The 27,975-nt window shown below is 49.7% G+C and overlaps 1 protein-coding gene across 4 annotated transcripts; it reads right to left on the bottom strand.

Annotated features, from left to right (window-relative positions):
- Positions 1–13,037: 13,037 nt before the first annotated feature.
- Positions 13,038–27,082, bottom strand: CES4A (carboxylesterase 4A). 4 transcript variants are annotated; one of them, XM_006203762.4, is made up of 14 exons: positions 26,890–26,962; positions 23,975–24,176; positions 20,594–20,735; positions 20,379–20,512; positions 19,920–20,073; positions 18,222–18,326; positions 18,039–18,143; positions 17,857–17,895; positions 17,206–17,346; positions 16,592–16,672; positions 16,053–16,206; positions 15,255–15,383; positions 14,964–15,036; positions 13,039–13,986 (listed from the first exon to the last, which is right to left on the bottom strand). In XM_006203762.4, the coding sequence occupies exons 1-14, from the start codon at positions 26,945–26,947 to the stop codon at positions 13,716–13,718; spliced, it is 1,788 nt and encodes a 595-aa protein (XP_006203824.1). In that variant the 5' UTR covers positions 26,948–26,962; the 3' UTR covers positions 13,039–13,715. The 4 variants fall into 4 exon arrangements, with proteins under 4 accessions (XP_072823611.1, XP_006203824.1, XP_031536540.2 ...); XM_072967509.1 differs by having other exon boundaries at positions 13,040–13,986; positions 18,039–18,140; positions 26,890–27,080; XM_072967510.1 differs by lacking the exon at positions 15,255–15,383 and having other exon boundaries at positions 13,038–13,986; positions 26,890–27,082.
- Positions 27,083–27,975: the final 893 nt, after the last annotated feature.

Below are 27,975 nucleotides of genomic sequence, written 5' to 3'. Positions count from 1 at the left end.
CCTCGCTAGCCCGCCCGCCCGCCCCGCCCCCGTCGGCCCCACCCCTCCTGCTCGCGCGCCCGCCCGCTCCAAACTCCGGCAAACAAAACGCACCATTCACAACTCCGCGACCCGCGCCGCGCATGCGCCACCCGTCAGCTTGCGGGGCCGCTAGGCTGCAGCGAAACCCAGCTCCTCCAGCCGCGCGGCTCGGCCCTCTTACCCAACCCCGCCCGCGGGTCAGTTTATATGGAGTTTCCTAGTGGGGATCTGCCCGTTCCTGGAGTCAGGGAGCAGACCGTGGAGGTCCTTTCTTTCCACCGCCTGGAACTTTTGGGCCTCTCAGCAGCACGGAGCAACCCCAAATTGTCACCTGAACGCGAGGAAACTTAAGTCTTTGGAGGGATGGGAGGGTGTAGGCAGTGCACATCAAAGACTAAAGGAGGAAAGAGACCAAAGAATCCAACTGTATCTGCATCATGGTGGAAAAGTCGGAGCTATTGGAGTGAGAGGGCCTTAAATGGGATCTCATTCAACTCCCCTGCCTGCTGGCTGGGGCCCTTAGGCAGGCAGTGGACCTCTACTCCTCAGTTTGCGTATTTCCAAATGGCAGACACTCACAAGCTCACAGTGTTAGCATGATGGCCTTTATGTAGTTCTAGCATATAATAAGCACTCAATAAATGTAAGTTTCTAAAGAACTGAATTTATTCAGTTTCTAAAGCTGAATTTATTATATAACTCAATGCCAGTCCATATATTTGCCCAAATGTGCAATCAAATCCTAAAAAAACAAGATCCACAAGTTCTAGGGAAGTCATTTAGCCCAAGCTGGAGAGAATCTGACTTAGGATTTATGACAGAGCGTGACTCAAAGTTGGTCCTCAATAAATTCTGATCCTTAAAATCTCAGCTTGTCAAAAATTCAGTCCCAGGATGCAAACAGGTGCCAACTCTGATTGACAGTAGCTGGCCTTATTGTAAAGGATTGTGAGGATACACTTATACTCACAGGAATTAGTGCCAAGAGCAATTGGCAACGTCTGCCTGAATGCAGGGTTTGGCGGAATTTCCCACTCTTGTCCAGTTCAGTCTCATTTTTACAGATGTGGAACTGAGCTAAGGTGATAGACTATCCTGGTTTTATCAATGAAAGTCCCACGTTCCAGGAAACTACTCAGTCCCTGGCAAACTAGATTGGTTGATCACTTTAACTGAGGTCCGGTTAGTGACTGATTGCCCAAGGTCAAGGAGGGAGTTTTAAGTTAAACCTGTAGGTTGGTGGTTTTAACAAACATAGCAAACATACAATCAACTCCTTCCAAGGGTATGCTCCCCTGGCCTATATCAAGCCTGTGTGAATGTATATGTGTGTGTGTATACATATATATGTGTGTGTGTATATATGTGTGTGTGTATATATATGTGTGTGTGTGTGTATGTATATATATATATATATATATATATATATATATATATATATACACTAACAGAAAGGATATACACAGATATGGATGTCAGCAACCACTATGTTGGGCCTCCAGCTATCTCAGAATCCTTCCCTCAGGTGTCTTTCAATTGCAAGTGACAGAAAACAAACAAACAAAAAACTTAAAGCTAAAAAGGTGTTGGTTTTCGTTCAAGTAAACAAATCACAGATAAGGACTCTTCGTTTCTCCACTTCTCATTGCTTAGTTCTCTCAAGCTCTCTTCAGTGGCATTCATTTCCTGGCAAAGGATGGGAGCAACCACTTCTTCAGCTCTAAAGTCTCCATCTCCCAAATTGGCCCAGTCTGGGTCACATACTTTCCCGTCTACCATACCATCATGTCCAGACAGATGTGATGATGTTGGCCAACTTTTGTCACATGCTCTCCTATCAAGGGTTGGGGGCCCAGGATTGGCAGACTCAGAGAGAAGCTGATGACTGAAAGAAGGGAAGAGCAGTTTTCCCGAAAGGAGGGAGTAAGAGTACACGGTTGGCCCACTAAACAGTTTGTATCAGCTACATCTGGCAAAGGATGCCATTTTATTTTTGCTGCCTAAAGATTCTGGTGAAACTGAAGGGGGAAACACCACATCAGCACAGACAAAGTACAGACAAAAGCAACCTTAAAATATCTGCACCTTATGTTGGCAGTTAAGTGAGGCAGTCCCCACCCTAAGTTACCAAGGCAGAACTAAGTCATTCACAAGGAATAGAAGCTTTCTTCCATCTGCTGCCTCTCCCCTAAGTCTTCCTAGTTCACCTAAGACCTTTGGGCACTAGGACAACACAGCCATTGTTTAAATGAGAGGAGGATGGTCACTTTGCCCTCAGTCAACAAGAACTGTGGTCAGGGGAGCAGAGTTTCTGCTGTTGGCTTCTATAGTAGGTAAAAAGGGTGATACAATTTAATGCCACCACATTCTGTTAGGTTACACATTTGTGTAAAACTTTTCATTTCTGTCTCTAAAAAATGATCCACAAGAAAGCACTTTTTCTTCCTCCACAATGGGTCCAGATAGAGCTCTCAGAGCTACTGCTGATCTTGGTCTTTGGAATCCAGCAATAATTGCTTCTGCCCTGGGAAATAGGGACTAAAGTAAAGTTGAAATATCACCAGAGTGGCCTAGATGCCCAGACAGATACTATGAACTTTTGTTGACAAGGAAAAGGTCAGGGTGGAGACAAATCCATTGTGGGCTCAAGGGAGCTGGACTACCAGAGCAGGCCAGAGTGCTCTAATTGTTGGCCTCAAGGGCGTGGAGAACAATGTCCCGAGGGAAAGGGATGGGAAAGCCTGCCAGGCAGACACAGAACAGCAGCACCACAGACAGCCTTTGGCAACTCCAGGCCACAGAGTAACCCACACTCGCCATTGTCTGGCGTCCAACTGGCCAGGATGAACGGGAAATGAGCCGCAAGCTGAAAGAGGCCATCTCCTCGACTGACCTCTGTGTGCTTTTTGTTGTTGTTAAAATTTTTTTCACTTATTTTTAAAACTAGATTAAAGGAAATGAAGGAAAATTTCACCCACGTCAGGTATATTTAGTGCTGTGCTTCTGTCCAGCTCGGGTATGGATTGGTATAGGCACCACCCCATGCAAGGGTTTGCTAAAAGCCAGCTAGGGCCTGTTCACTGCCTAGAAACACCCTCCCTACCCCTAAAACCTGGCTGAATCCTCTGAAACCTTGCTGCTCAGAGCCTTTCTTTCCTAAGGATTCAGCCAGCCCAGGGCCTCCTCTCTCCTGCCTTCCTGGGTGGGCAGCTGCCCTGGCAGGCCTCGCAGACTGATCTTGAATGGGTGGGCAGAGAATGCACAATACCACCGAGCAACAACTGAAGCTCTGAGCTGCGGGCTTTTCTGCCCCTTATGTCAGTTAATTCACTCAACCACCATTAAGGCAGGTCTTCTTGTCCCTATCTGACAGATGACGAAACAGAGACTCTGAAAAGGTAAATAAGTGACCATAGGACATGGACAAGACCCTGAGCCATTAGACATAATGAAATGGCTAAGCATTTGGGCTAAAATCCTTGTTGTTCACTCCACCATAACACTGCATGTTAGTTAATATTGACCCTGTTCTACAGATGAGGAAATTGAAGCTCAGAGGGCCTGGTGCCCTTAACCATTCCACTCTAAGGCGTCCGCTGGTGGAGATGCCAAAAGTCCTGCTTGTCTCCTTAACTGAACTGTGAACTCATGGAGAGCTGCGGCTAGGTCATTCATCCTGGAACACCCTACCACGTTCCCAAAGGGGCCCCAACAGGTTGAATGAAGGGGTCCTATTGTGGGTCTTGTGGCGGGATGTGGCTCTTGCCCTTGATGGTTACACATTCCTGTCCCCTGAGCCCAACTATTTGTCCCTCCTTGGCTTGGAAGTTCAAGGCCTAGACATCCTGCCTCCTAGGTCCAGTAGAAAGGATGGCTTTATCCAGATCTGGTGTCAGCAGCCACCCACATCTGCCTCTCTTCAAAGAGGGGTGAGGTCCTCCCAGGTCCCCGAGTGCATTTTTTTTCTAAAGAAACAGTTTCCCTTCAGTTACTGAAGAAATATTGTACCATCTTGAAGCTGAAATAGGATCTGGAGCCACAAATGAACCTTGGAAGTAGTGGTGGATGGGGAGCAGAATTAGTGGTAGGCACAGAGCCTAAAGCCTGACTCCACGCAGCTTCTAGTTTTTGGATGGAGATGGGCTTAAGTCCAGGATGAGGGTATCATCTGCCTAAATGAGGCAGCTTCCTGAGCCCCAAATAATTTTTGAAATATAATTTACATGCCATACAATTCACCCTTAGGCCCTTAAGAATTTCCCCTCAGTGAGGTTCTTCCCCTTCTTAGCTCTTTTGCCACCCTCCCCCACCAGCTCAGCCATCCCAGAGGGAGAGGAAAGCAGAGAGGAGCAAGTTTCCCCAGAATAGCATTTCTTCAGTGTTGGGATCAATAAACCGGTTTGCTTAAAAGGAACCAGATGATTTTATCCTTGTAATTACAAGTTTGACGTTTGCAAATCTTGCCCAGGCTCCAAATGAGCTTCTTTGTCATGGGAGGCAGAAGGGTTTGTCTGGGTGCCCGGGGATGGGGACTAAACCTGGTGTAGGGGGAAGAGGGCCAAGCTGGGGTGGGGAGGCCTGGCTGACCATCTGTGAGGGCTGCTGGACTGCTCCCCTTCCCCTTCTCCCCTACTCTCTAAGTTTCTGGCCAGTGATGGGAAACAGACTAGACTAGGGGACTAGAGAATTTTGAGCTCTAACCACATCATCCTTCTGCTTAAACTCCTCCCCCAAGCGTCCAATTTGCCTATGTCTCAAAGGCAAAGTCCCTCAGCCCAGCATTCATGACCCCCTGCCAGTCATTACTTTCCTTCCCAGTCCCATCTCCCATTATTTCTCCCCATGACACTGAAATCCAGCCACACTGCCTCCTTGCCTTTCCCACATGTCTCAGTGCCTTTGTTCTAACTATCCCCTCTATCTGGCATGTCTTCTCCCCCTTTCTTTGCTGGGAAAACTCATATTTTTTCTTTAAATATGAGTTCAGGGGCCTTTGATTGTCCTCCAGAGAGTGGGGGTGTCACCTCATTCTATCATTTGGGTCCATACAATGGGAGGAGATGGTCAGCACACCTAAAACACAGCAGCAGCCTGGGTTCTGGAAGGATTTGGCTCCCCAAAGATCAGTGTTTATTTTACTACTGTGCAGCCTTTGTATGAGTGTCTCTCACTGCACCCTTACTTTTTGTTTTAGTTATTTAAAATATGTGCGTATTTATTAAGAAAATTAAGGAAATATCCAAAAAGAAGAGAGTCCCACCACTTCAAAGCAATCATTGCTAACATTTCAGTATGTTTTCTCTGGCTTCTTTCCATCCACATTCTTCACATAGTTATGACATTCTATATGCATAGTTTTGAATGTTCCATTATGAACTAACCTTATAAATAAATATAAAATAAATAGGTATTTTCCCATGTAATCATATAAAACTCCTAATGGCATCTTGGCCAATCCCCTATTGCTGAACATTTATTTAAGTTGTGTCCCATTATTCACTGTTATAAACTAAGGCTTCTGTTAGCATCGTGGTGCTTAAGGCTTTTTCTTAAAAGTTTTAGATAGTGTTTTGGGGGTTAATTTTCAGAAATAGAAGCACTATGTCAAAAGAGATGGGCATCTTAAGGTTCTGGATACCTGTTGCCAAATTTCTTGTTGGCGGCGCTCCCTCTTCTCTCATCTTGAGTCTTAAAAATTTGCCCCCCTCCTCGTTTCTCTTCTCGATGTCTCAGACACAGGAAATGCCAACCAAGAATAAACCAAGACCTGCAGATAGAGATCAATGGATCAATAAAGGAGGTTGAATAATTCAGCACTCACTTCTGGCTCATTTATCGACTCCAGGCCAAATGCATCCTCTTTTACCTTCTCTCCTTTTTGTCTCACTGCTGATGATACCTTGACACCTTACCCTGTTCTTGGATTCTTTCCCAATTTTGTCAAGCTCTAGAGCATCCTGGCAGGCAGGGTTTCTCATCATGCTGTAATATTGCCTTGTAAATAGGCAGCCAGAATTACTAGCCCACAGCCATCTCACCAGCCTGCCTTCCCTCTAGGAACACAAGAGAGACGCTTAATAAAGCTGACAATAGTTCTTTCCTCTGGATGACACTTCTGAGTGAATGGGCAAGGAGTCCAGCTTCAGATGCTCCAGTCCTGGCTAACTTCCTCTGTTAGTTTGCTTCTTTCCTCTTCTCAGCCAAGCAAATTCATACTCTTTCATTAAATGTGGGTTCAGAGCTTCTGAGAAAATTTTCTCAACTGCGCTGGGCAGAGTGACTGCCTCACAGCATCCCCTCATCAATGCCTGTCCTGCAGACTGAACCCAACCTCCTCAAAGACATCCCACAGTATTGGTGGCTTCCCCAGCCCCAGCTTATGCTAACTTCCTCTTGCTCCCTCTTGCACAAGGGGAGCTCCCAGGGTGCCTGGCAGCTTGAGCAGTATTAATGATTCACATGGACACAGAGAGGGACCACCTAGACCCCTCTGCAGTGAAGGACTTACCCCAGCAGCTGGGAATGCTCTCATCTCCTTCAGGGATTTCTGGAGGTGCAGAGAGCTACCTTCAGGTCACTCATCCTTCCTGGGCAGCTCACATCCAATGACTGATCAAGATGGGGAAAAGGCCCAGCAGGGCAATGCTGATGGGCTATATTAGCACTTGAACTCCACGTGGAGTCAGCTGAAGCTGTTGCTGGGCCTGCAATAGAGCTTGGCCTCTCCTTCTTCCCAATTCTGCTTCCTCCTTTCCCATCAACAGGTTTTGATCCCAAGCGCATGCCTTAAATGACATTCTGCAAGTAAAATTTCCTAGAGAACTCACTTTGTCACTCAGCAGTGACCAAAAATTATTCCCAAGCAATTCACTCAGTGCCATCTCCATTACTTGACCTGGGCCTGGCCTGAGCTAGATACTGCCCAATGAGATGTTGTGGGTAAGCCTATGTTATAAATGTGTTTTAATGTCCTGCTAAATTTTATTTTTAAAAGACTTTTAAAAAGTTGTTTTGGAAGAAATATGAGCCATTTGGGGACAACAATGGTTGTCTGGTATGAGCTGAGATTCCTCCCTCGTATAATATGGACACTACACAACATTTGCTTTAGTACAAAGCTTACTCTCCTATTTTGTAGCTCAGAAAATTGAGACTCAGAACAAGTGACTGATTCATTGATGGGCATATGGCCAAGTAAATTCAGAGAGAGAGAGTGAGCCCAGGAGAGCAAAGTAGTCTTGAAATTGAATAAATTCAGTCCTTCTATTCTTTCTTAGAGCAATCAGATATCAGAGAGCTTTAGTGACTTGCCTGAGATCCCAGAGCGAGCTAGTTCCTCAGTTTTCTAAGAAAAAAACTGAGGACAGAGACATCTACCCATACCTGTCAGGACTGTTTTGATTTCAAGTGACAAAAACCCAATTAAAACAAGCTTACACAAAAAAGAGACTATATTAACTCATTTAACTGAAAATACTTTGTTCAGGCATGGTTAGATCCAGGTGTTCAAGCACTGAAATCAGGAATCTGGCTCTCTTTCACTCTCTTGATGTCTTTGTTCTGTTTTTCTTTTTTGCTTCATTCACATGCTGATTCACCCACAAGTGGTGAAGGCTACTCGCTCCTGATAGGCCCACAAAAATTTTGGGATTGATTTTAATAGGCCGAGTTTGGAATACCTGCTCTTCCCTGAACTGTGGACACTGTGAATCTCTGTGGGCCTGGTGATGTCACAGGAAAAGGAACAGATGTAGTGCGCAGGCAAAAACATCTGCACAAAGTTAGTGTCTGGCACAAAGTTAGGGTCTGGCACAAAGTTATAAGCTCCAAGACATGTTGGCTATGACAATCTTTAAGGTCCTTTCTAGCTCTGAAATTCTAGGAGTTGTACAACTCCATACTTTGATACAAATCCAGCTGTAAATGTTGGCTGTTAAGGGAAGCACTTGATAACAACTTGAGTCCATACAAGATTCCGTCAAAATATAAAATGAGTTGAGTCAGGCCTGGAAAAGGGAGCTGGCTGATCAAGGCTGGGGAGTGCATGCTCTCCTTCAGCAGAGGGTAACTGCCTGTGGCCTGACTCCTTTTGTAGCTGAGCCAGGGAGCCAGGAACAGTGGCAGAGCCAGGATCAGTGTGGCCCTGGAAGGGGTTCCCTGAGGCTCCAGGGTCTGCTACATCTACAGCCCCTTCAAAGGATCTTGCTTCTCTCAGCATTGAATGACCTGGGGGCAGAACCAGCTCCCAGAGCTGAAGGCAGCCAGGGATAGGCTGGAGGGGAGGAGGAGGCTGCAAAGGCTGCCCAATGGGGCTGCTTCATGTTAGGTGGTGACCAAACAATTCCATCAGCGCCTTCTCTGAGGCATGGGTGGTGTTAAGTATGCTTTGTAGCTGAGTTCAGAGGAGGTAGGGCATGGAGCTCAAGTTATATCCTGGTGCTCATTCACACTGTAAAGCAGGTAAGTGGTGCCCTCTGGAGGTGTGTCCTGCAACAGCCCTTCTGCCTACCATACCTCGGCGCTGTGGGACAGAGGCGTGTGCCACGCAGGATACTGGGTTCCACAACCTGGCTGTTTCATTGCCACCTGGGTCTCACTACCAAAGGTTGTTTGGATTTGGTTGCATCCTCACTCTTTGAAAAATTATTCTTTTCCCAGATGTGCTGAATATCATAGATGTATTGGTCATCCAGAAGGCAGGCAAGGTCAGGATTACTCCTGGCAGAAAGGATCAGAGAGGTCAACTAAGTGTCCAAGATCACATGGCAGAAGAAATAGTTGTGTTAAAAACCAAGACCCCCTTTCCATCAGCAGCCTTTCCTAGCACTGTAGAATTCTGTGATTCAGGAGAAACAAATTGATGGTGGTGCCCTCAACTAGCTTCTGAGAGTACTAGCAATGGGGCCAGCATTTTGGAGTCTTGGGTCTGGGGTCTTTGGATGGCTCTGGAGGGTACCAGTCCTTCCCTCAGGCCAGAAGAGCTGCTCCTTAGGCAAGCGACATGAATCAGCAACAGGCGCCTCTGCCAGCTTTTGATGAATTTTCCTGCCACTGGTGCTAATTTCCTGAAAGGCTCTCCTTCAAAAGAGTCCTTGCTCCTTCACAGCAGGAGATATAAAACAATCACCCTATAGCTCCTCAGTAAGGTCGAAGGGTATGCTCTTCCACAGCCCACAGTGCCTGTGGCTGATAGGGCTAGGAGTGGACAGGAGTCTTGGACCTCCCCCTCCCTCTCTGCCTCCATTCCCTCCAGGACCTCCTGCTGGCCCTTTCACATGCTTCTCCTGGAAGCTTTCCCTGACACTCCAACCCAGCCAAAGATAGGTCATCTCTGTGCTCCCACACCTTTCCAGATAATGCTTTCTATCATGCACTGGAAGGTCTCAGTCAGACAACTGGGATGAGAAACAGATGCCACCTTCTGAGTGCTCAGGTACTGCCCTTCTCCATCCTGACAGCCCCCAGCACTGCCCTGGCTCTCTGTCCATTGGCCTGTCTGGGCGTGTGTCGACCTGCTTCTGTTTCTTTCCTCCCCTCCCTGACTTTCTTGGCTGATCGTCCCACTGTCTCTTCCATCTGTCTCCGTTTCTTTCCTCATGCTTTAATTTAATGCACTGTCACTTCATTGCACGACAGACTCAAGGTGGTGTCTTTGTCACTGTGTCCCTTCCTCATTCAGTCCCCACACCCCAATTTCTCACAGGCACTCTCTCTCTCTTCACACAGCTAATGGCCTTGCTATATGGAAAGAGGAGTTCTCACTCTTTTAGAGAAGTGATCCCCTCTCCCTCACAGAAAGTCTGGTCCAACAGGACCTGAGTGAGGTTCTAGACCATGCCCATCCTTACCATGGCCAGACCTAAGTGTGGTAGAAGCAGAGGGAGGGCACAGAGAAAAGGCCACCCTGAACCCCATGACACTGCATCCAGGACTAGATGGGGCCTTGACACCTCTAACCCAGCCCTGTTGGGGAAAAAGAAGTACTGAACAGTTGAGCTCTTTGGTGACCCCTATTTGTGAACCTTCTTAGTGAGCTCTTTCCCTCTGCTTCTTCCCTCCCTTGGCCTCATTCAGAGTGTGTCCAGTTCCTCACTACAGGGCCCCAGGGCACCCAGCTTGGGCTGGAAATGAGTCAGTTGGGGAAAGGAAAGCCTCGAAGTGGCGGCACCTGCCTGTCTTTCCTTAACCTGAAGCTTCCCTGAACCTCAGAGCTTCCATTAATATGGGATCCCAGCCAAGACCCTGAAGTTTCTGCCCACGCAGCCTGTGGGCTCCTGGAGGGCAAAACGGATCCCTCTTGGGTCTCCCAAAGCCTACAGGGGGGTGAGTCAGGTTGTGCAGGGACCCGGGGGAGGAAGTCCATGCACACACTCATCAGTGGAAGAGCACCTGTGGCCCGGCACTGCCCACCCGCTCTTCTGTCCACGTCCCTGCCATGCAGGGGCTCTATGCAGGACAGGCTCAGGGTTTCTAAAGCCAGGCCCTGCCAAGGCCACCAACAGGGAACCGCTCTGAGCTCAAGCAGCCTGGGCCTGGGCCTGGGCCTTGGAGGTCCTGAAGCCAGGAGAACCATGAGGCCTCAAGAGGGCTTGGGCAGAGCCCACCGCTGCCTGGAGCACCTCAGTCGCCAGCCTGAGACTGGGGCTCCTCCCACCACCTAGCCCCACCGCGCCGGCTGCTGCCTGCCGGCCTGGCAACTGAAGGTGGGGGCCGGGGCGCAGGCTGTCAGGGGGCGCAGGAGCCCTCACAGGAAGGGCAGCCGCATTCCGCTCGCCCCCACCACCCTGCGGCGGCGAGTTCCAGCTCCCGGCGCCCTCACGTCCGCCCGGGCTCTGGCCCCAGGCCAGGCGCCTGGATCCATCACTGCAGTTGGCGGGAGGCCGGGCGGCGCGTCCCTCGGGGCTCCCAGGCGTCTGGCGCTGTCGGCCGTGCAGGGGGGGCGGCGGCGGTCGAGCGGCGGCGGCGGCGGCGCTGCGGGAACTGCGGGCAGCGCGGGCACCGCCGGCACCGCCGTGGGGCCGCGTCTCCCGCACTAATTGGCCCTTCCCCAGCCACCTCGGCCGGTAATTGCTGCTTCAGGTGGTGGGGAGCTGGGTGTGTTGGAGGAGAGGAAGGGGCGCCGCTTCCGGAGCGAGGAGTCAGACTCCGCCCGAGCTGAGCGGCGAAGGCCCGCAGAGGGCGCGTGTGCGCGCTGTTCCTAGGCCAGCTTTGCACCCATGCGCCTTCGTGCTCATAGCGGCCCCGGACAGCCGAGGAAAACTTGAGAGGGAGGCCACAGAAGTGTCCTGGGGTCTTCACCAAGATCCAATCTGTTCTGAGAACGGTTCCCTGCGGGGTAGGGGTCTGGCAGGGGATTTAGGAAAGCCTCTGGGTGGCTGTTAGGGGATCCCAGTTAGGATATGGAGACAGGGTGGAGACAGGGCAGCAGGTAGCCCTCTCCAAACTCCTCGTCCAGCGGTGCCATCTGGGAAGGAGCAGACAGGAAGAGAGGTATCCTTCCAGCACATGGGGCAGGGACTGTGGGAGGCAGGGGCCCAGCCCACCATCCAGGCTGCCCACAAGAGTTTTTGCAGGCTTAAATTCCTAGAGAAGATCCTAGAGTTCCCTGAGAGTCCTTTTTGATTCTTGCATCTGCCGCAGCCAGGCTGGTCTCTGGTTCCCACTCAGCTGCATTCTCTCTAATTTGGGAGAGGATAGCCTCTGGGTAGGTGGCTGTTTGAGAAGCTCCCTTCCTCAGACCTGTATGAGAGAACCTGAGGAGGGAATAACTGAGCGACGCACAGAAGTAGGCCTGGACCAGCCTGGGATCAGACCTCTGGACCCCCAGGACAGGATGTCCCCTATAGGCAGTGGTGTGAATCAAGCCCAGCTAGACTTCAGCCAGTGCCTGCTGAGTTCTGCATAGGTTGCCCAGGACCACCTTCCAGGGTCTGAGCTTCCAGTCCTCACTCTGGCTCCCACCGATGAGTGGCTGTTTAGCTGCCTCTCCCTTGGTTAGAGGTGGGTAGGTATTTTCGGCTGGCTGTGCCTCCCCTGAAAATGGAGCTGTCACACATCCTCTGGAGGCTACCCTCCCTCAGGGATTGTTCCAGGTCTGGATGGAGGTATCAGGGTGAGTCAGGCCTGGTCAGATTCTCACTCTGCCATGACTAGCTCATGACCTTGAGCAGGACCTTTTATGTTTCCTCCTTTGGTTTCCTTATCAGTAGAATAGGGATAATAAAATCCATGTGACAGCATTGTTGTGAAGACAAACGTTTGTTTGAAAGGGGATCTTCCTCCTCCTCCAACTAGCCCTTTGCTTTTGGGGCTTAAATGCTGGGGAATGGAGTCTCTCCCCTCATGGGTCTCTGTAGCCTCCAGTTGTCTCAGAGACAACTGATAAAGAACCTAATCAACATTGTAGTTTGGGACATAAAACCCGTGGGACACTACACTAATGTTCATAGCATTTTTCATAATAACCTAAAGGTAGGAACAACCCAAATGTCCATCAACAGCCAAATGGATAAGCAAAATGTGGTATATACATACAATGGAATATTACTCAGTCTTAAAAAGGAATAAAATTCTGGCATATGCTACTATATGGATGAACCCTGTAGACAAGCTAAGTGAAATAAGCTAGACACAAAAGGTTAAATATTGTATGATTTCACTTATATGAGGTACCTCGAGTACTCAAGTTCATAGAACAGGAAGTAGATTGGTGGGTATCAGGATCTGGAGATGGGGGAAATAGGGAGTTATTGTTTGAAGGATAGAGTTTCAGTTTGGGATGATGAAAAAGTTCTGGAGATGGATGGTAGTGATGATAATGTGAATGCACTGAATGTCACAAATTAAAATAGTTAAAATGGTAAATATTATGTTACGTACATTTTACCACACAACCTCCCCCCAAAAAAAAACCTGTGGGACAGGCTGGGGTATGCCCAGGTCAGGCTGCAAGAGAGGCCAGAGAGTGAGGAATCTGGATGCAGCACCAAAACCTAATCCAGTGGACAAGTGAGCACGGAGTGTGGATGTCCGGAGCGGTGCACTTGACACAATAAAGAAAAATAACTAAGTGCTCTGCAGTGCAGGCAACTTTGCGGCAGCTCCCCTTGACTGAGTGTAGAATAGCAGGCTCAGCCCGACAAGGAGAAGGCAGCAATGCTCCCTTCCTCTGAGGGTTCAAATAGAGAAACCATGTGGTTCATCCATCCATTTTACAGAAGGAGAAATTCAGGGCAAGTCAACATGTTTTTATTGAGGACCATCCCTGGCTTTGGAGGAGCCCTGCGGGAGATGTGTAGGAAGGGGGAGAAGATCTCAAGCTATCAAAACTTCACTTCTTGTAACATATAACCTGCCCAAGGGCTCAGGCCAATGTGAACAGGCACAAGGTTGAGTGAGATGAATAGTAAATCCAAGCTGGTGTAATGATAGGGGCAGTGGCATTCTGGGTGGACTTCCCATAAGAAGTGGCTTCAAGTTGACCTTAATGGGTGGAAGGATTTGGAGAAGGGAGAGAAGCATTTGTTCTGAGAACTGGTAGCCCACAGTATGGCAGTGAAAGGGCCTGGACTAACCTGATGGTCAGTGAGACAGGTGAGCATCATGGGATGTCAGGCTGAAGGGAATGGTTCAGGGCCCCAAACAGACTAAGGCTCTGCCTCTGACCTGGAAGCAACAGGGAGCCTCCGGGAGGCTCATGGGGAGGGCATGACACTTGTCCTAGATGTGTCTGTGGCCAGTTTCCCCAAGGCCTGGGTGGTGGGACAATCCCTAAGGCTCCCTCCTGCAGAGCCACCCTCAGAACTGCCCTGCTTCTCAGGTCCTTCATGCTGGTGCAGCCTCATCCAAAAGGCCATCTTCTCCTCCTTGAGCTTTTCATCCACCCTTGTGGTTAAATCCAGCTGCAAGTACTTCTCATCTCTGTCATAGCGTGGCCAGTAGGGCAGCTTTTTACCATTGGGGTTTCTGCCCAGGAGGACGGAGAGAAGATTATTTGTGCTTATCTTCATCCTGCCTCCTTCTCTTACCCTTTCCTCATTCACTTTCTCTTTGGGAGTTGGGGTCCAAGAAGGCTTTACAGAGATGATATTTAGACATATCTTTAAGAAAGAGGAAGAAAGTGTGGTGGGGAGGGGCCTTTTAGGCAGAGGGAACAGAATGTGCAGATTTGGAGGTATGAAAGCACAGGGCTTTTAGAGGAAGCAGAAGGATAGGGTTAGGTAAAAACATGAAGTGTGTGAAGAGGATGGATTTGGAGAGGAGAGGACACAGGAAAGTTTTGAAGATTTTTGTGTCAAGCTAAGGGGATGGGACTTTACCTGAGGGCAGAGGGGAGCCGTGAAGAGTTTTAAACAGGCAAATGACTTGGTCAGATGATATTTCGGAAAGGTCCATTGAGTGTTTATAAGGAGGATGGATAGAAAGGAGAGAGAATGTGGAGATGGGAAACTAGTCACAAGGCTAGCTAAAAGCTCGGCTCAAATGTTGTCTCCGCCAGGAAGCACTCCCTGCCGACCCCAGCTCGGTCAGACACCTTCTCTATGCTCTCAATGTGACTTCTGCTCCCCCAGCACAGTTAATTATACCAGATTATAATTTAATGTTTTTGTTAAACATTAGCAAGCCGCTGGAAGATGAGGGTCATGTCTACAATATCCTTGAATTCCATCTCCCAGTATTGGGGCTGGGCACAAGAGAGCATTGGCAGTCACTGACAGGAATGCTGGAGAGAATGAAGAGTATGGTCACGGGACAAAGAGGGACATATTTTAGGGACATTTAGGACCTGGTGACTGACGGGAATAGTGAGGGAAAAGGGGCATTCTGCTCGGGTTGATCATGCATTTCCTGTGGGACACAAGGACAAATATCTGAAGCAGCTGGCCATTGGGTCTAGCGCTGGTTAGGAAGCCTGCCCAGATGTGCTGGGGGAACAGACTCACCCTGTGCGGGCAAAGTTGGCCCAATATTTCATCATCCAGAGGCTCAGCGCCTTCTCCTTCCTTGAGGAATAGCCTGGAGGTGGAATAGAATGTGGCATTTGGAACAGAGCATAGGGTGCTGACATCCCATCCTGTTGCTTCCACACTGGGAGGCTTGCATCTGGGAGGGCATTCCAGATTAGGAATTGGCTAGCTCCCTGTGGTTAGCAACGGAGGGTGGGGGCGCGGTTGTGAAATACAAAGGTGTGGAGACTAGACACCTAGTGAGGGTGTTAGGTGGGTCTTTAGCACCTTTGGAGAGGACTATGCCAAAGATGAAGTGCATCTCATCCCCGTGGTCTGCCCCATCAGTGCGGGGTTTGATAATGATGCTGGGGGCATGGTGTTTGAACTCATACATGTAGACAGGGAAGCCGGCATCTGTGGACAAGGAAACTGAGCATGGCTGCAGGAAAAGTCTCCACCTGGGCCTCTCATCCACCCCATGCATCCCACCCACCTGCATCAAGCAGGGCAAAGAGCCTGGGCTTCAGAACCCAGGGAGCAGATTTGAATCCTATCTGCACTGCTCATTAGCCATGTGACCTGGGGCAAGTCACTCAACCTCTCTGAGCTGCAGTTCCTCATCTGCAGACTGGGGTGTGAAAACTTAATTCATGAGACTGTGGCAAGGAAAATGGAAGCCTTCCTCTACCCTTTTCTGAACTTTTCTTTTCTCCCATTGGCATTTATAAAGTTCTTCAGTGTCTATCCTCTCCAGCCCCACCTTTGACCTCTCACCCACATGTTCCTCAAGCCCCAGTCGGCCTGGGCTGGATCTCCAAGGTGCCCCTATGCCTGTCCTCTCAGCCAGGAGGCCCTCCCTAATCACTCTAGCCTGTTTCCTCTGGACTAGCTTTGGCCTTGCCCTCCTCAGCCCTAGCGAACAGCCCCTCTTCTCTCACAGTTGCCAGCACACTGCCTCTTCTGTGGCCACTTGGAATCCTACACCAGTCTAGAGGTACAAAGAGCATAGGTGAGCACTCGGTAAGCCCAGTTGTAAGCAGCATGTGTAGACGCGGTGTGGCCACTCTTGGGGACCCCACATACTGCGATGGTAGCGGGCAGCCTGCAATGTGGAGTACAGAAAGGTAGCGTCCCCAGCTAGGTCCATCACGTGGTTTCGTAACCTCTTCCAGTCATGGTCATCGATATCAGCCAGGTACTCCTTCACCACCAATGGTAACTGCTCCTTGGTGACATTCTAGATGAGGAAGCCACACTCACCCTGAGGTGTAGGGTGCCAGCTGGGCCAATGGTAGGCACACCAGTGACTTGGGCCCAGGCTCAACACCCCCAGGAGTTTTTGGCCTGAAGTCAGGGAGAAAGGGGGGCTTCCTGGAAAGTTCTCCCTCTTGGGTGAGGCTTATCCCTGTGTTTTTGCTGCATGAGCACCGCCTGCCATGTCCCTGAGGAAGCCTGGGGCGCCTTGCCCACCAGCAGCCACCTGGTCCCATGCCAAACCCCATGCCCCCCAAGAAAGATTTCCGCCCTGGCTGGGAGCCCTTTGTGAAGAGTAACTACTAGGTAAGAAAAGGGGTCAGCCTTGTCCAACCGAACTGAGCACCCCTGACAGCAGGGCCCCTCACCAACAGGGTGCTGGTACTCCAGAGCAACTTCGTGATGGTTTCTTTTCTCATCCAGTGCTTGTTTAGTGGGAACTTCATGATCTGTTCCGTAAGAAAAGGGCCCAGGTGTGGGCCAGGCTCAAACATCAGAAGGGATTCCAGCCAGCGCCACACGAGGCCTCAAGGCTCTTGCCCAAGTAAATGGTAAGTTCTCAGAGCACAGAGCCCAGGAAGAGCCCCCACCTTTCCCACATTCTTGCTGCCATCCTGTCCCTCACTACCACCTGGGTCAGAGCTGATGTAGGGGCTGGGAGGATTCCCCCTGAGCTGGGGCATCCACCCTGACCCAGGAGCAGGCAGAATGCCGAGATTTGCAGCTGCCTGGAGACTAAGGAATGGACACAAGGACACATCCAAATGACAAGCTGAAAACTTGCAGCCCCCAAGCCTCCAAGAGACTACACTTCTTTCCCCCCATCATTCCTGGCCAGCTCTTACTACACAGGGTCTATAGGAGGCTCCCAAGCCCTTGGGCGTCTCCAGAGAGGCCACTGGGATCTGATCTGGTGCCCAGCACTACCCAAGAGACATCCTTTGCTACCCCCACTGTGGTGGGCACCCCTCCTTTCACTTACAAAAGGCAAGACCCAACTGAACTCCACACTGTTGACACCCAAAAGGTAGGGCACAGGTGCAACCTGCCCCCGGGTCAGGAGCTCCACAGGATTGTCTAGGAACACCACGCCGTCCACCACGGGGCTCATGAACCACACAATCTATAAGACAAGGGGGTTTCCAGCCAGTCCTCTGACAGAGCCTCCATGCGGTGCAGGGTGCCCAGCTCAGCGGGTCCCCCTCCCGAGACTGCTCGAGTTACAGGCCCTTTGGGGAAAAGCTGAGGCTTGGTGACCCCGGGGAGGGCAGGGAGAGGACCGGCCACAGGCAGGATCAGGCTACTCAGACTTAGGATGCGCCCAACAAGGTATTCCCATTCACACCTCTTGAAAATCCTTGCTAAGCCTTCTCGGTCCCTTCTATTTAAAATTCCACTCCTCCCAACATGTCCAACCTCCTTACCCTGCTCCTTTTGTTGCTATTCATTTATCACCTTCTAAAGAGGTGAATAACTTATTTATTTATACTGTTTATTGTCTCTCCCCACTGGAACATCAGCCCCACAGGGGAAGGAGTCTTGGCCTGAACAGTTCACAGAGTATCCTGGGTGCCTAGTATATAGTACGTGTACAATAAATATGTATTCAAATTAGAGAGTGAGGACTGCTCACCTCTTGAGGGTCTTCCTGGAAATTCATATGGAAGAATCTCTGTGGGGAGAGAAGGGGACCAGAGGTAAAGGAAGTCTCTCCAGTGTGCTCCTGAGGCAGAGTCCCTGGGGCGGCTGGGTACCAGGTCAGGAGGGTGGTTTGCAGGCAGCCAGGTCAGAGAGCTGGAAGGAAGTTCTGCCTACCATTTTCTTGGACACATGCATCATCTCGGCCCCTGATCGTGCCCTCAGGCAGTCCACCAGAATCTTTGTGCTGTTGTGGCTGCAGCCTGCCAGACGGGCAATCTTCTGTGAAGAGAAGAAGTGCTCGGGGGTACCCCCAGTCTGCCTCTCCTTGCTGAGCCCTAGGGGAGAGGAGACACTCACCTTGGCCACCTTCAGTGGATCAGGAGTGATGAAGACTTTGAGTACTGCGGTGCCGCTCTGGGAAATGGCCCGATGGAAGAGACCCTGGGCTAGGGGTGATGTCATCTGCAGGAGAGGTGAGTATGGCACCCATGAGAATGCGCTGAACCACTTGGGCAGTTTGGGGTGCCTGTCTGGCCATGGCTGGGCAGCCTGAAGAGGCCCAGAGAGGGCAGAAGCTGGGAAGGAGTCAGGAGTTCTGGGTTGGAGTCCTAGATCTAGAGCCAGTGCCTTCCTGCCTCTGGGCATCCTTATCCTGGTCTGTGCAATGAGCCCCAGGGGTCCCAGAGAGAATCTGGTGTTATAGTGGTCCTGCTGTCATAACAACCAGAAAGGTCTTCCTTCTCTGCTGCTGGGCTAGAAATGTGGGAGGGGTACCCTATGTTTCCCACGGCCCCAGTTACTTGCACTGGTAGTTCTTAGCCTTCCTCTGCTGCCCAAATTGGGGGGAAACTACTTTATCTGGATCCCCTATCCTGTCCCTTGGGTACTTCATGTGCCTTATACTTGCTCCAGCCAGTCCCCATCTATGTGGTGGCCCTCACCCAACACCATCTACTAGCCCCAGGGGCCTTCCCTCCTCCGCACACTGCTGCTGTTCCAGTTCTGTCCACTCGGCCTCCTGCATCACTCTGCAACCATCCTCTACTGCCCATCCTTCCTACCTCCATTTCAGAACCAGCCCCCATTTGATATACCGTCCCCACCGCAAGTTGGTCTCCAAGCCTGTTCTTCTTTTTAACCCAGTTCCAGCAGACTGAGCCAACTCTAAATACACATCTGATTGTCACTTCTCTGCGTAAAATCTTTCCCTGCTTTCCAGTGCATTTTCTTTTTTTTTTTTTTTTGATGGAGGTACTGGGGATTGAACCGAGGACCTCGTGCATGCTAGGCATGCACTCTGCCACTGAGCTATACCCTCTCCTCCTCCAGTACATTTTTTAATAAAATTGCTTAACTTCTCTGGGCCTCACTTTCTTTATCTGTAGAGTGGAGAACATGTCTCTCTTTGCAGAGTGTAGAAAGGGAATACTCCTCTTCGATTGTTGAGGGAATTAAATGAATGAATTACACTTAAGGTGCTTAGAAGTGTGTCTGGCACACAGAATGTGCTCAATGTTTGAATATTATTTCTAGGTCCCACAAGGCCCTGTGTGATGTGGTCCGTGCTCACTTCCCAGCCATGTGTCCCTCACAGGGCACCTGACCTTACATTCACACTCCAGGCACACTTCAGGTCAGCATTCCCTCAGGAGACAGGAGCAAAGACCAGTCTCTAACCCAGGCCTGACTCTCAGTTCTGGTCTGTAGCCCCAGCCCTGCCCAGAGGGCAGATGGTGGGCTCTGTTCCAGGTATAGATCTCTGGGGGGCTGTAGGGAGGTAAGAGGTGCTGAGTGATCTTTCCGGCCCACCACAGATTGGCTGAGTATCCATATTCTCAGCATTGTCATTCCTGGGCTGACTTGATTTTCTCATCAGTGCTACCCCTGAATGGAACCAACATCCTTGGCTGTGAGCAGCGGTACCCATGGCAGGGATGAGGGCAGGTCTGTGGGCTGGAATGTTCTGATACACGCAAATCTGTACATGTATCTGTGCAGAACACGGAACACGCTAACTTGCGTTTGTACTTGAGTCTATCTGGTCATTGCACTCACCAGTCCCGAGATGCACATGGCCCCTGATGACTGGCCGAACAGTGTCACGCAGCCTGGGTCTCCGCCAAAGGCTGCGATATTCTTCTGTACCCAGCGTAGAGCTGCAATCTGGTCCAGTAGGGCCCAGTTTCCGCGGGCCTGGCTGTCGCCCGTGCTGAGTGCACGGGGCTCACGGTCAGGGTCCGGAGCCCTAATACCTGCCTGGGTGCTGGGGAATCCCGCTTCGCCCCGCCCTGTCCCTCAGTGACTATGTCTTACCACTGTGTCTCCTTCCTTATAATTGGGATCCACCCCATTGAGGCGGTCTGGAGCACCCTGCAGCTCCTACTAGCACTAGACCACGTCCCTATCACGCCCTTCACAGGACACGCCCACCAGTCCCCGCCTCCTCCGCCCTCAGCCCAAATCCAGAGGAGGCCCAGTTCCGGGTCGCCCGCTCGGTCCCCAGGCGCTGCCCACCTAAGGAAGCCCAGGATGCCGAGCCTGTGCTGCAGAGGCACCACCACCACCTTCTCGCGGGCCGCCAATTCGGAGCCATCATACGCGGAAGCGGAGCCCACAAGGAAGGCGCCTCCAGGGAACCATACCATCACCTGGGCGAAAAGGGCTGAGGCCTGAGTGGGACATTGGGGTGCCCGAGTGGGAAGGTGCGTGGTTGAAGGCACAGTACTCACCGGAAGCAGAGGGTCCCCATGCTCACGCACAGGTGCGTACACATTCAGGTACAGACAGTCCTCACTGAACTGCAGCAACTTGTAAGTTTTGTGCATGTTGAAGTACATGGAAGCCATCTGCCCCCAGGACTCCTGAAGGCACCTGTGGGCACCATGTGAGTTGGAGCCCAGTACCACAATGATAGTGGGGAGAATGGTTTCAACCCAGGTTCCACTGTGAGGGAATAGAACCCAAAGCAAAATCCAGGCAGCATTTGGTGTGTGTATGTGCAAGCGCGTGTGTGTATCCGTGTTCAAACAGCCTCCATTAATGTTAGGGTTCAGGGATGGGAGGCAGGTTGGCATCCCCTGTCTTGTGCCTCTCTTTATGGGTCTGCCTGGGGGTAAGTTCCCTGCTCCTGTTGGAGACTCTGTTGGAGCTATCAAGCCAGAAATCTGGGTGCATCTCCTTGTCTTTCATGCCCCACTCTCCCCTCAGTCTCTTTTCTACCTCCCAAACAGCTTTTGAATAGGATTTCTCTGTCCATCTCAGGGCTGCTGCCACCACGCTGGCCAGGACAGCGCCCCCACCTCTTCACACCCCCTCCAATTCATCTCCACACTCTCACCAGAGAGACTGATAGACAATGCAAATCTGACCATGTCACTCCCCTCCTTAAAACCTTCCCTGACTCCTCCTCCTGCCCTCAGGATAAAGCCCAGATTCACCTACACTGACCCAGGCCCTCCTTTCCATCTAGTCATCTCCTTCCCAGACACTCTTTGCTCCAAATACACATGACCCCTTGCCTCCCACCTCCAAGCCTCTTCCTTCTCTGTCAAATGCCTTCTCTGCGCAACAAACTCCTACTCACAGTTAAGGCTCAGCTTAAGTGGTACCCTCTCTGCTGGGCACTTCCCCATCTGTGCTCCCCAAAGCCCTATCCACCATTGACTATGATGCTGGGTTAGAGTTATTTTGATTGGTTGTTTTTACTGCCCAAGGGCAGGGATGGAGGTGGATTCATCTGATTCCTGGCACTTGACCCTGTGCGTTTTTCTGTGTAAACATCTGGTATACTCACGGAGCTTGGGCTGCTGGGTCACCTTGCCTTTTCTCCCTACTGGCCCAGCCAGCCCTGAGGGTGGCTATTCTCATAACAGCTGGGACTGGGCCCATTGATTAGATGCAGGACACATTGTCTAGCTATTCCTCTGTTCCCTTCTTCCCTTCTCCAGCCGGTCTTCAGTGTGTGTGTGTGTAATTCATTCCTACCTCCCCAACCCTAGAGCGTTACCTGCTCCCTTTCAGCCCTTCCCAACAGCACTTCAGCACACCTTGGTCCAAACCTATCCTTTACCACCCACCTTCTCCAGCAACTATTCTATCCCTCTATTCCCTTCAGGGCCAAATTTTCAACAAGTTGCCTTTCCCTCCACTCCCACCAGGCCCTCCCCAGGGTCACCAGCAGGCAGCTAATCTGAGTCTCTACAGATTGTCTTTGGCCTTTCTTGCTTGAATTCTCGGCAGCAACTAATGTTGATGTTAGGATGCTGTCCAATAAATCACATCCAGCATCCCAACAGGAAAGCCAGGGCTCTTTAAGAGTCAAGAACTGCTGTTATAGGCAACTGAGGCATCTGTCCCCAACCCACCCTCAAAGTCACTCCTGTCAAGATCACCAATGACTTCTGTCATTATCTTACTTCTCTTGGCAGCCCTCTGCATGGTTGACCACGCTCCCCTTCTTGAACAGCTTTCCTTCTCTAGTCTGTGACACCCCGCTGTCCAGATTTTCCTACCACCTCATTGGTGACTCCTCCTCCTCTCCCAGGCCAAAATGGGAGTGTGCCCTAGGCCTCAACCCTTATTTCACTTTTCATCTTGATTGTTCTTTCCTGAGCCAATGTCTTCCAGGCCCATGGCTTCACACCATTGATATGCTGATGACTAGTCTTCTTCCATTTCCCACCACCTACCCCACGTCTCCGCTTTGACATCTATTAGACATGTCAGACTTAGCATGCCCCCAAATGAACTCTTGTTTTGCCCAAACCTGCTCTTGCCGCAGTCTTCTCCATTTCAATCAATGGGACCTCTATTCCCTTTGCTGCTCTGCCCCCAAACTAGTCATTATCTTTGATTACTCTTCTTCCATTGTGGATCACATCCAATTCATCAGCAAATCCTGTCAATTTTACCTTCAAAAGAAATCTGGAGCCTGACCACTCCCACCACCTTCACTGTAACTACACTGGTTGAAGCCACCATCTCTGTAACAGCTTCCTTTCTCCCTGCTCCACCCCTAACCACCACCCTACAGTCTGTTCTAAGTCATCCACGAATTCTTACACCTGACACTCTGTGTTCCACACAGTCAATGTCTGACAGATGATGGCCAATGTTCCAACAACTGACACCCAGACTTCTATGCAGTGGACATCCCAGCCTCTAAACCCCTGATCCTCAGGGTTCTAACAATGGTTATTCCATGTTCAGTCACCTGATCCATGGAGTTCCAAATAACAGTCACAGAATGTTCTGAATGCTTCAGCCTCTCTCAGTGATGGACAGTGTTCTAACAACCAACTCTCCAGTATTCCAGTAACAGTCATTCATGTTCTGACAGTGGACATCTGTTCTTAACAACTAGACACCCAGGGTGGTGGTTGTAGTTTTTTATATCAACTGACTCCCAGGTTCTTACAGGAGACATTTTTCTAAATCTAATACTTTATCCAACTGATGATGAACATTGTTAATGTTCACCACAGAATGTTCTGGACAGTGTGTTACTCGATGTCCTAAGCAAACAGTAAATATACTTGTTCTGAGTACACTGCCAAGCCCAGTGCTTCAAAGGGCAGCCACTGTCCAAACACACTCATGTGACACAGAGAGCCCAGCTAGAGGTTGCAAAAGACCCTCGGACATTAAAACTGAAACTGAGACCATGCCCTCCCCATCATGGAGCTCCTTCTGCAGAGAAGGGCTGGTGTTGCCATATGGGCTTGTTCCTGGGCTCAAGCCCCAGGGAATAGAGAGGAGCACAGGGTTTACTCTGTCTGTGTGCGTGTGCGTGTGTGTGTGCTGCTCCTCACACACATTTAGGAGAAGTCTGCTCCCCAGAAGTTCCTGGGGGTACAGTCAGTGACATCTCCTCCTTTCCCAGGGCTCTCCCATGACAGAATCAAGAACAGCATTATTAGCGCCTTAAACACCATCTGGACCAGGCACCTCATTAGAAAACTGAGGCTCAGAATGGTCCCCAGGCCTGCCTGTGGCCACACAGTGCACTTTTCTTCAGTGAGTTGTTCAAATCCTGGCCCAGAGGCAGGCATAGGTTCACCGCCTTCGTTAGGGTCTGCCCACCTCCCAGCCAACAGTCCTCTGGCTCTTACACAGGGGCATAGGTGGTGGCATCTCTGATTCCTTCCCAGGGCTCTGGGGGTTCTGGGGCAGCAAATCTGCGGGCACCCACAGGAGGTCTGGAGAATGGGACTCCTAGGAAGACATTGATGTGTGTCTTTCCCACTTGCATCTGCTTTCCTTGGAGGGTCCCATATTCTGTAACCACTAGAGGCTTCTTGGTGTACAAGGCACCTAGGAAGAGAGAAGAGTCACCCTGACCACCAAAAAGACACTGGCCCATCTGCCACGGGCACCAGCACCAGCTTCAAGATTTTCACAGCAACTGCATATTTGCCCATTTTTTCTGTATGTTCCTCTTAGTATTTTTCTTTCTAGTTATTTGATTTAAGATTTCAAAGCTATGTCGGTAGATGCATAAAAGCTCATGTCTGTTACATGAATAATTTTTCTTTGTGTCATTTAATGTATCATTTAATGTCAAAATGTTCTTTATTTTGATTTCTGTTTGTCAGATATTAACATGACTATATCTTGTTGCTAACATTTGCCTGACATAGTTCTGGGAATAAATCACACACATATATGCATCCTCACTCATATCCACATTTGCATTAATACTCACATGTACATACAAATTTATACATACATGGGTATATTTGTAAAGAAACATGCAGAAATACAAGAGTTAAATGCATGCCCATACACATACATCCATATGCATGTAAACAGTTATACTTAGGTTTCAGTGTATCCACATATTCACGTAGCACATGTACCCACGCATGCACACAGACACACACACCCCCCACAAGCATACCTACACCATAGCTAGCTCTTGCAATAGGTATAAAGTTGAATTTATACTCTGCTTATGGGCACATCTTCTTCTTCTAGGCTCTCATCCTGCCCCACTCCTGTTGCCAAGGGTTGCTGAGGCCTCAGCACCCTTGTCATTTCTTTCCCCTCCTCCCTTATTAAAACTGAATTTTTCTGTGCCCTGGTTCCCTGGGGCTCACCCTGCAAAGTGACAGAAAGCAAATCTGATCCAAATACTACTGAACTTGATTGTGCATCAGAATCTTCTGGGGAAACTCCAGGGAATTTAGATTCCTAGGTCCCACCCCACACCCTCTGAAAGAGAATCTCAAGGTTGCATCAGGAAATTAGATGTACAACCCCCTCCAGGAGATTTTGATGCGACTGGATTTTGGAATAGTATTTGGCGTTGGTGTAGTAGAGCACACCTTCACACCCTCAGCAGCAGGTGGTCAAAAATACCTCTCTGCCCACGTCCCCAGGTCTCTCTGGCCTTACATAAGCAATATCCAGGCACAAAGGAGTGGTTGTTATGGTGGCCCTTCAGGCATGGAGGCAGGCCAGCAGGGGCAAGGGGCCATCTCAGACCTCTTCTGGATGTAGCTCTTTGCAGTTTACAAAGCACTTTCACATTGTTCTCTCATGTGGGGTTCTCAATGGCCTTGGGAGGAGCTGGGTGAGGCCTAGAGGCCCAGAGATGGTCATGGCTAGTTTGAGGTCTCAGAGGCCAGAACCAGGAGGCCAAGTTCTGTCACATTACCCAGATTTGTCCTGAATTCTGGGTCCACTCATGATCGAATAGCCAACTTCTAGGATTTACCGATCCTGTATTATAGCCTGGCACTGTGCCAAACACGTCTATGCTTTCTTACTCCTAAAAAGCTTAGAAAGTAACTACTACTATTTTCCCACTACACAAATGTAGAAACTGAAGTTCAAAGGGGTATATAAGTCGCTCAGGGTCACATGGTATCTCATGTCAGAGCTCTGCTCCAAACAGCTGTGTCTTACTGTGCTCACCCCCTCCCCTGGGGGGCACCTGAGCACGTGGCAGAGTGTTCTACACCCCTGAACAAGAGCTGATGTGGCGTCTGCATCCCAGCTCTGCTGCCCAGAGGTCATATGGAAGCACTTATGAAAACAATATTCCACATTTTTAGTAGTCATAAAATGCTAATTAAAACCAGAAGTTACAATTTCCACCTAATATATTAAAAATGATGGCACTCAATTCTGGCAAAGATACAATGAAAAGGACAGTCACATATACTGTTGGTGGAGGGTAAATTGATACAATAGCCTGGGAAAATAATTCGGCAAAATGTAAGAGCCATAAAATGTTCACATTCTTTGACTCAGTAATTCCACTTCCAGTTTCCTCTCTTATGAATATAGTCAGAAATGCATTAAAACAAAGACCTGTCTGAATCATAGTCATATATGCCACAGTGAGTACTGGAAGCATTATTTATATCTGGGGACCAGGCAAAGTAAATATAACTATAAACTTAAGTTATAAACTATTTATGGTAAGATTTTAGATGGAAAAAATCAGAGTATAAAATTGTATTCATGCTAATATCACAACTATGTACAAATATGCAATAAAAAGACTAAAAGAAAATGTGCCAAAATGCTAAAAGTGGTTTTAGCAAACTTTACTTCAAATTAAAAAAAAGTTGATACTTTATATAGGCAAAACTAATTTATGATAGAGGTCATAACAGTGGTTACTTTGAGGGTATTGACTGGGAAGGGGTATGTGGGGTGCTGGAAATGTTCTCGGTCTTAATCTGGTTGGTGGTTACATGATGGTTACATTCACACATACACACACACACACTAATACATATATACTAATATAATATTGATTTTATATAATATTAATTTTATAAAGAATATACTTATAAAGTCATAAATTATAAACATACAAAATTATATATTATAAAACATATTTTATAAACTGAAAAGATAAATGTCCATACCACCAGCTGCCGCCCACCATCTGCGCAGACATTGTCTAAATGTCTCTGCCCTGCTGCCCCTTGGAGAGGTTGAGTTGAGGGTCTGCTCCTGTGTCCCTTGTGTCCCTCTTGCCCAGTGCCCGCAGGAAAGGGTAGGGACTTACCCAGGGCTGTCTGCACCACCAGGTGGATGGCGAGGCTCAGGTACAGAATCCAACTCATGCTCCAGCTTTCTAGCTCCTGCCACGGGCTGCGATGATGTCTGTACCGCAGATGTCAGATAAGAGCTGTGTATGTGGCGTGTGAGTACTGGGCAGTCCTACTTGTATTTTCCTTCGGTCACCAAGAGCAGGTATGGAGATGGGAGAAATTGTGCATAGTGTGACCAGCCCATAGCTTTGTCTCTGCCTTGGGGTGACAGGTCACCACAGATGATCTAGATGATCTTGGCTCTTCAAAAAACTGACCAGCCTGTAATCCCTGCAAAGATTGCTCATCTGCGCAATGATCATAATGTTGAGATAGTGTGAGTCAAGCTTTGGGCACACAATAGGTGCTAAGGTTGGGGCAGAACACCTGGGCCCTGGTCGCTAGACCCTAGGTTTCCTCCCTGTGGATTCAAAGGCCTCAGGCTCCCCTGCTCCCCTCTGCTTTGTCCAGTCTCTTCTCCAGGCATCCCCTCACACTTCCTCACACATCTTGACTTTCTCAGCCAGGGCTGTGATGGAGCAGTGGTCTGAGTGCAGGTGTAGCAGTCCTGGGGAGCCATCCTGTGTGGTTGCTAACATGTGCTGCTGGTGCCTGGCAAGCACAGCTGCCTTCCTACATGGTCGCTGCCTTCACAGGCTCACCATCCCGCTGGGGCAGCTGGATCTGGAAGCAATCATGATTTGGGTGTGGAGTCCAGAGCCCGGTGATGGTGAGCAGGGAAGAAAGGTTCCCTGGAGAAGATCCAGTCTTCTAGGTGAAGGCTGAGGAGTCATCCAGGCCAAGGGGGAGACCTATCTGAAATCTGGAGCTGCAAGAGCACGTGAGAGGGAGAAGAGGGCAGTTCCATCTTCATTCAAAAGTAATTCTGGTCCCCTCCCTATCTCCCACCAAAGCCTGGAGTCCTGTCCCACCTTTGAGAAAAAGGGATGTGCTGGGCTCCTTTGATTCCTCTCCCCAGCAGGATAGAATCAGCAGAGGGGAAAGCTCAGGGGACCAGCACTGTTCTTACTTGATCCCTGGCCTCCTGCTCTGTAGGCCTG

The sequence above is a fragment of the Vicugna pacos genome, chromosome 9 (genome assembly GCF_048564905.1).
Source record: "Vicugna pacos chromosome 9, VicPac4, whole genome shotgun sequence".
NCBI classification, from domain to species: Eukaryota; Metazoa; Chordata; class Mammalia; order Artiodactyla; family Camelidae; genus Vicugna; species Vicugna pacos.
The sequence above is the reverse complement of the archived record's forward strand: the minus strand, read 5'-3'. Positions and strand labels throughout refer to the sequence as shown.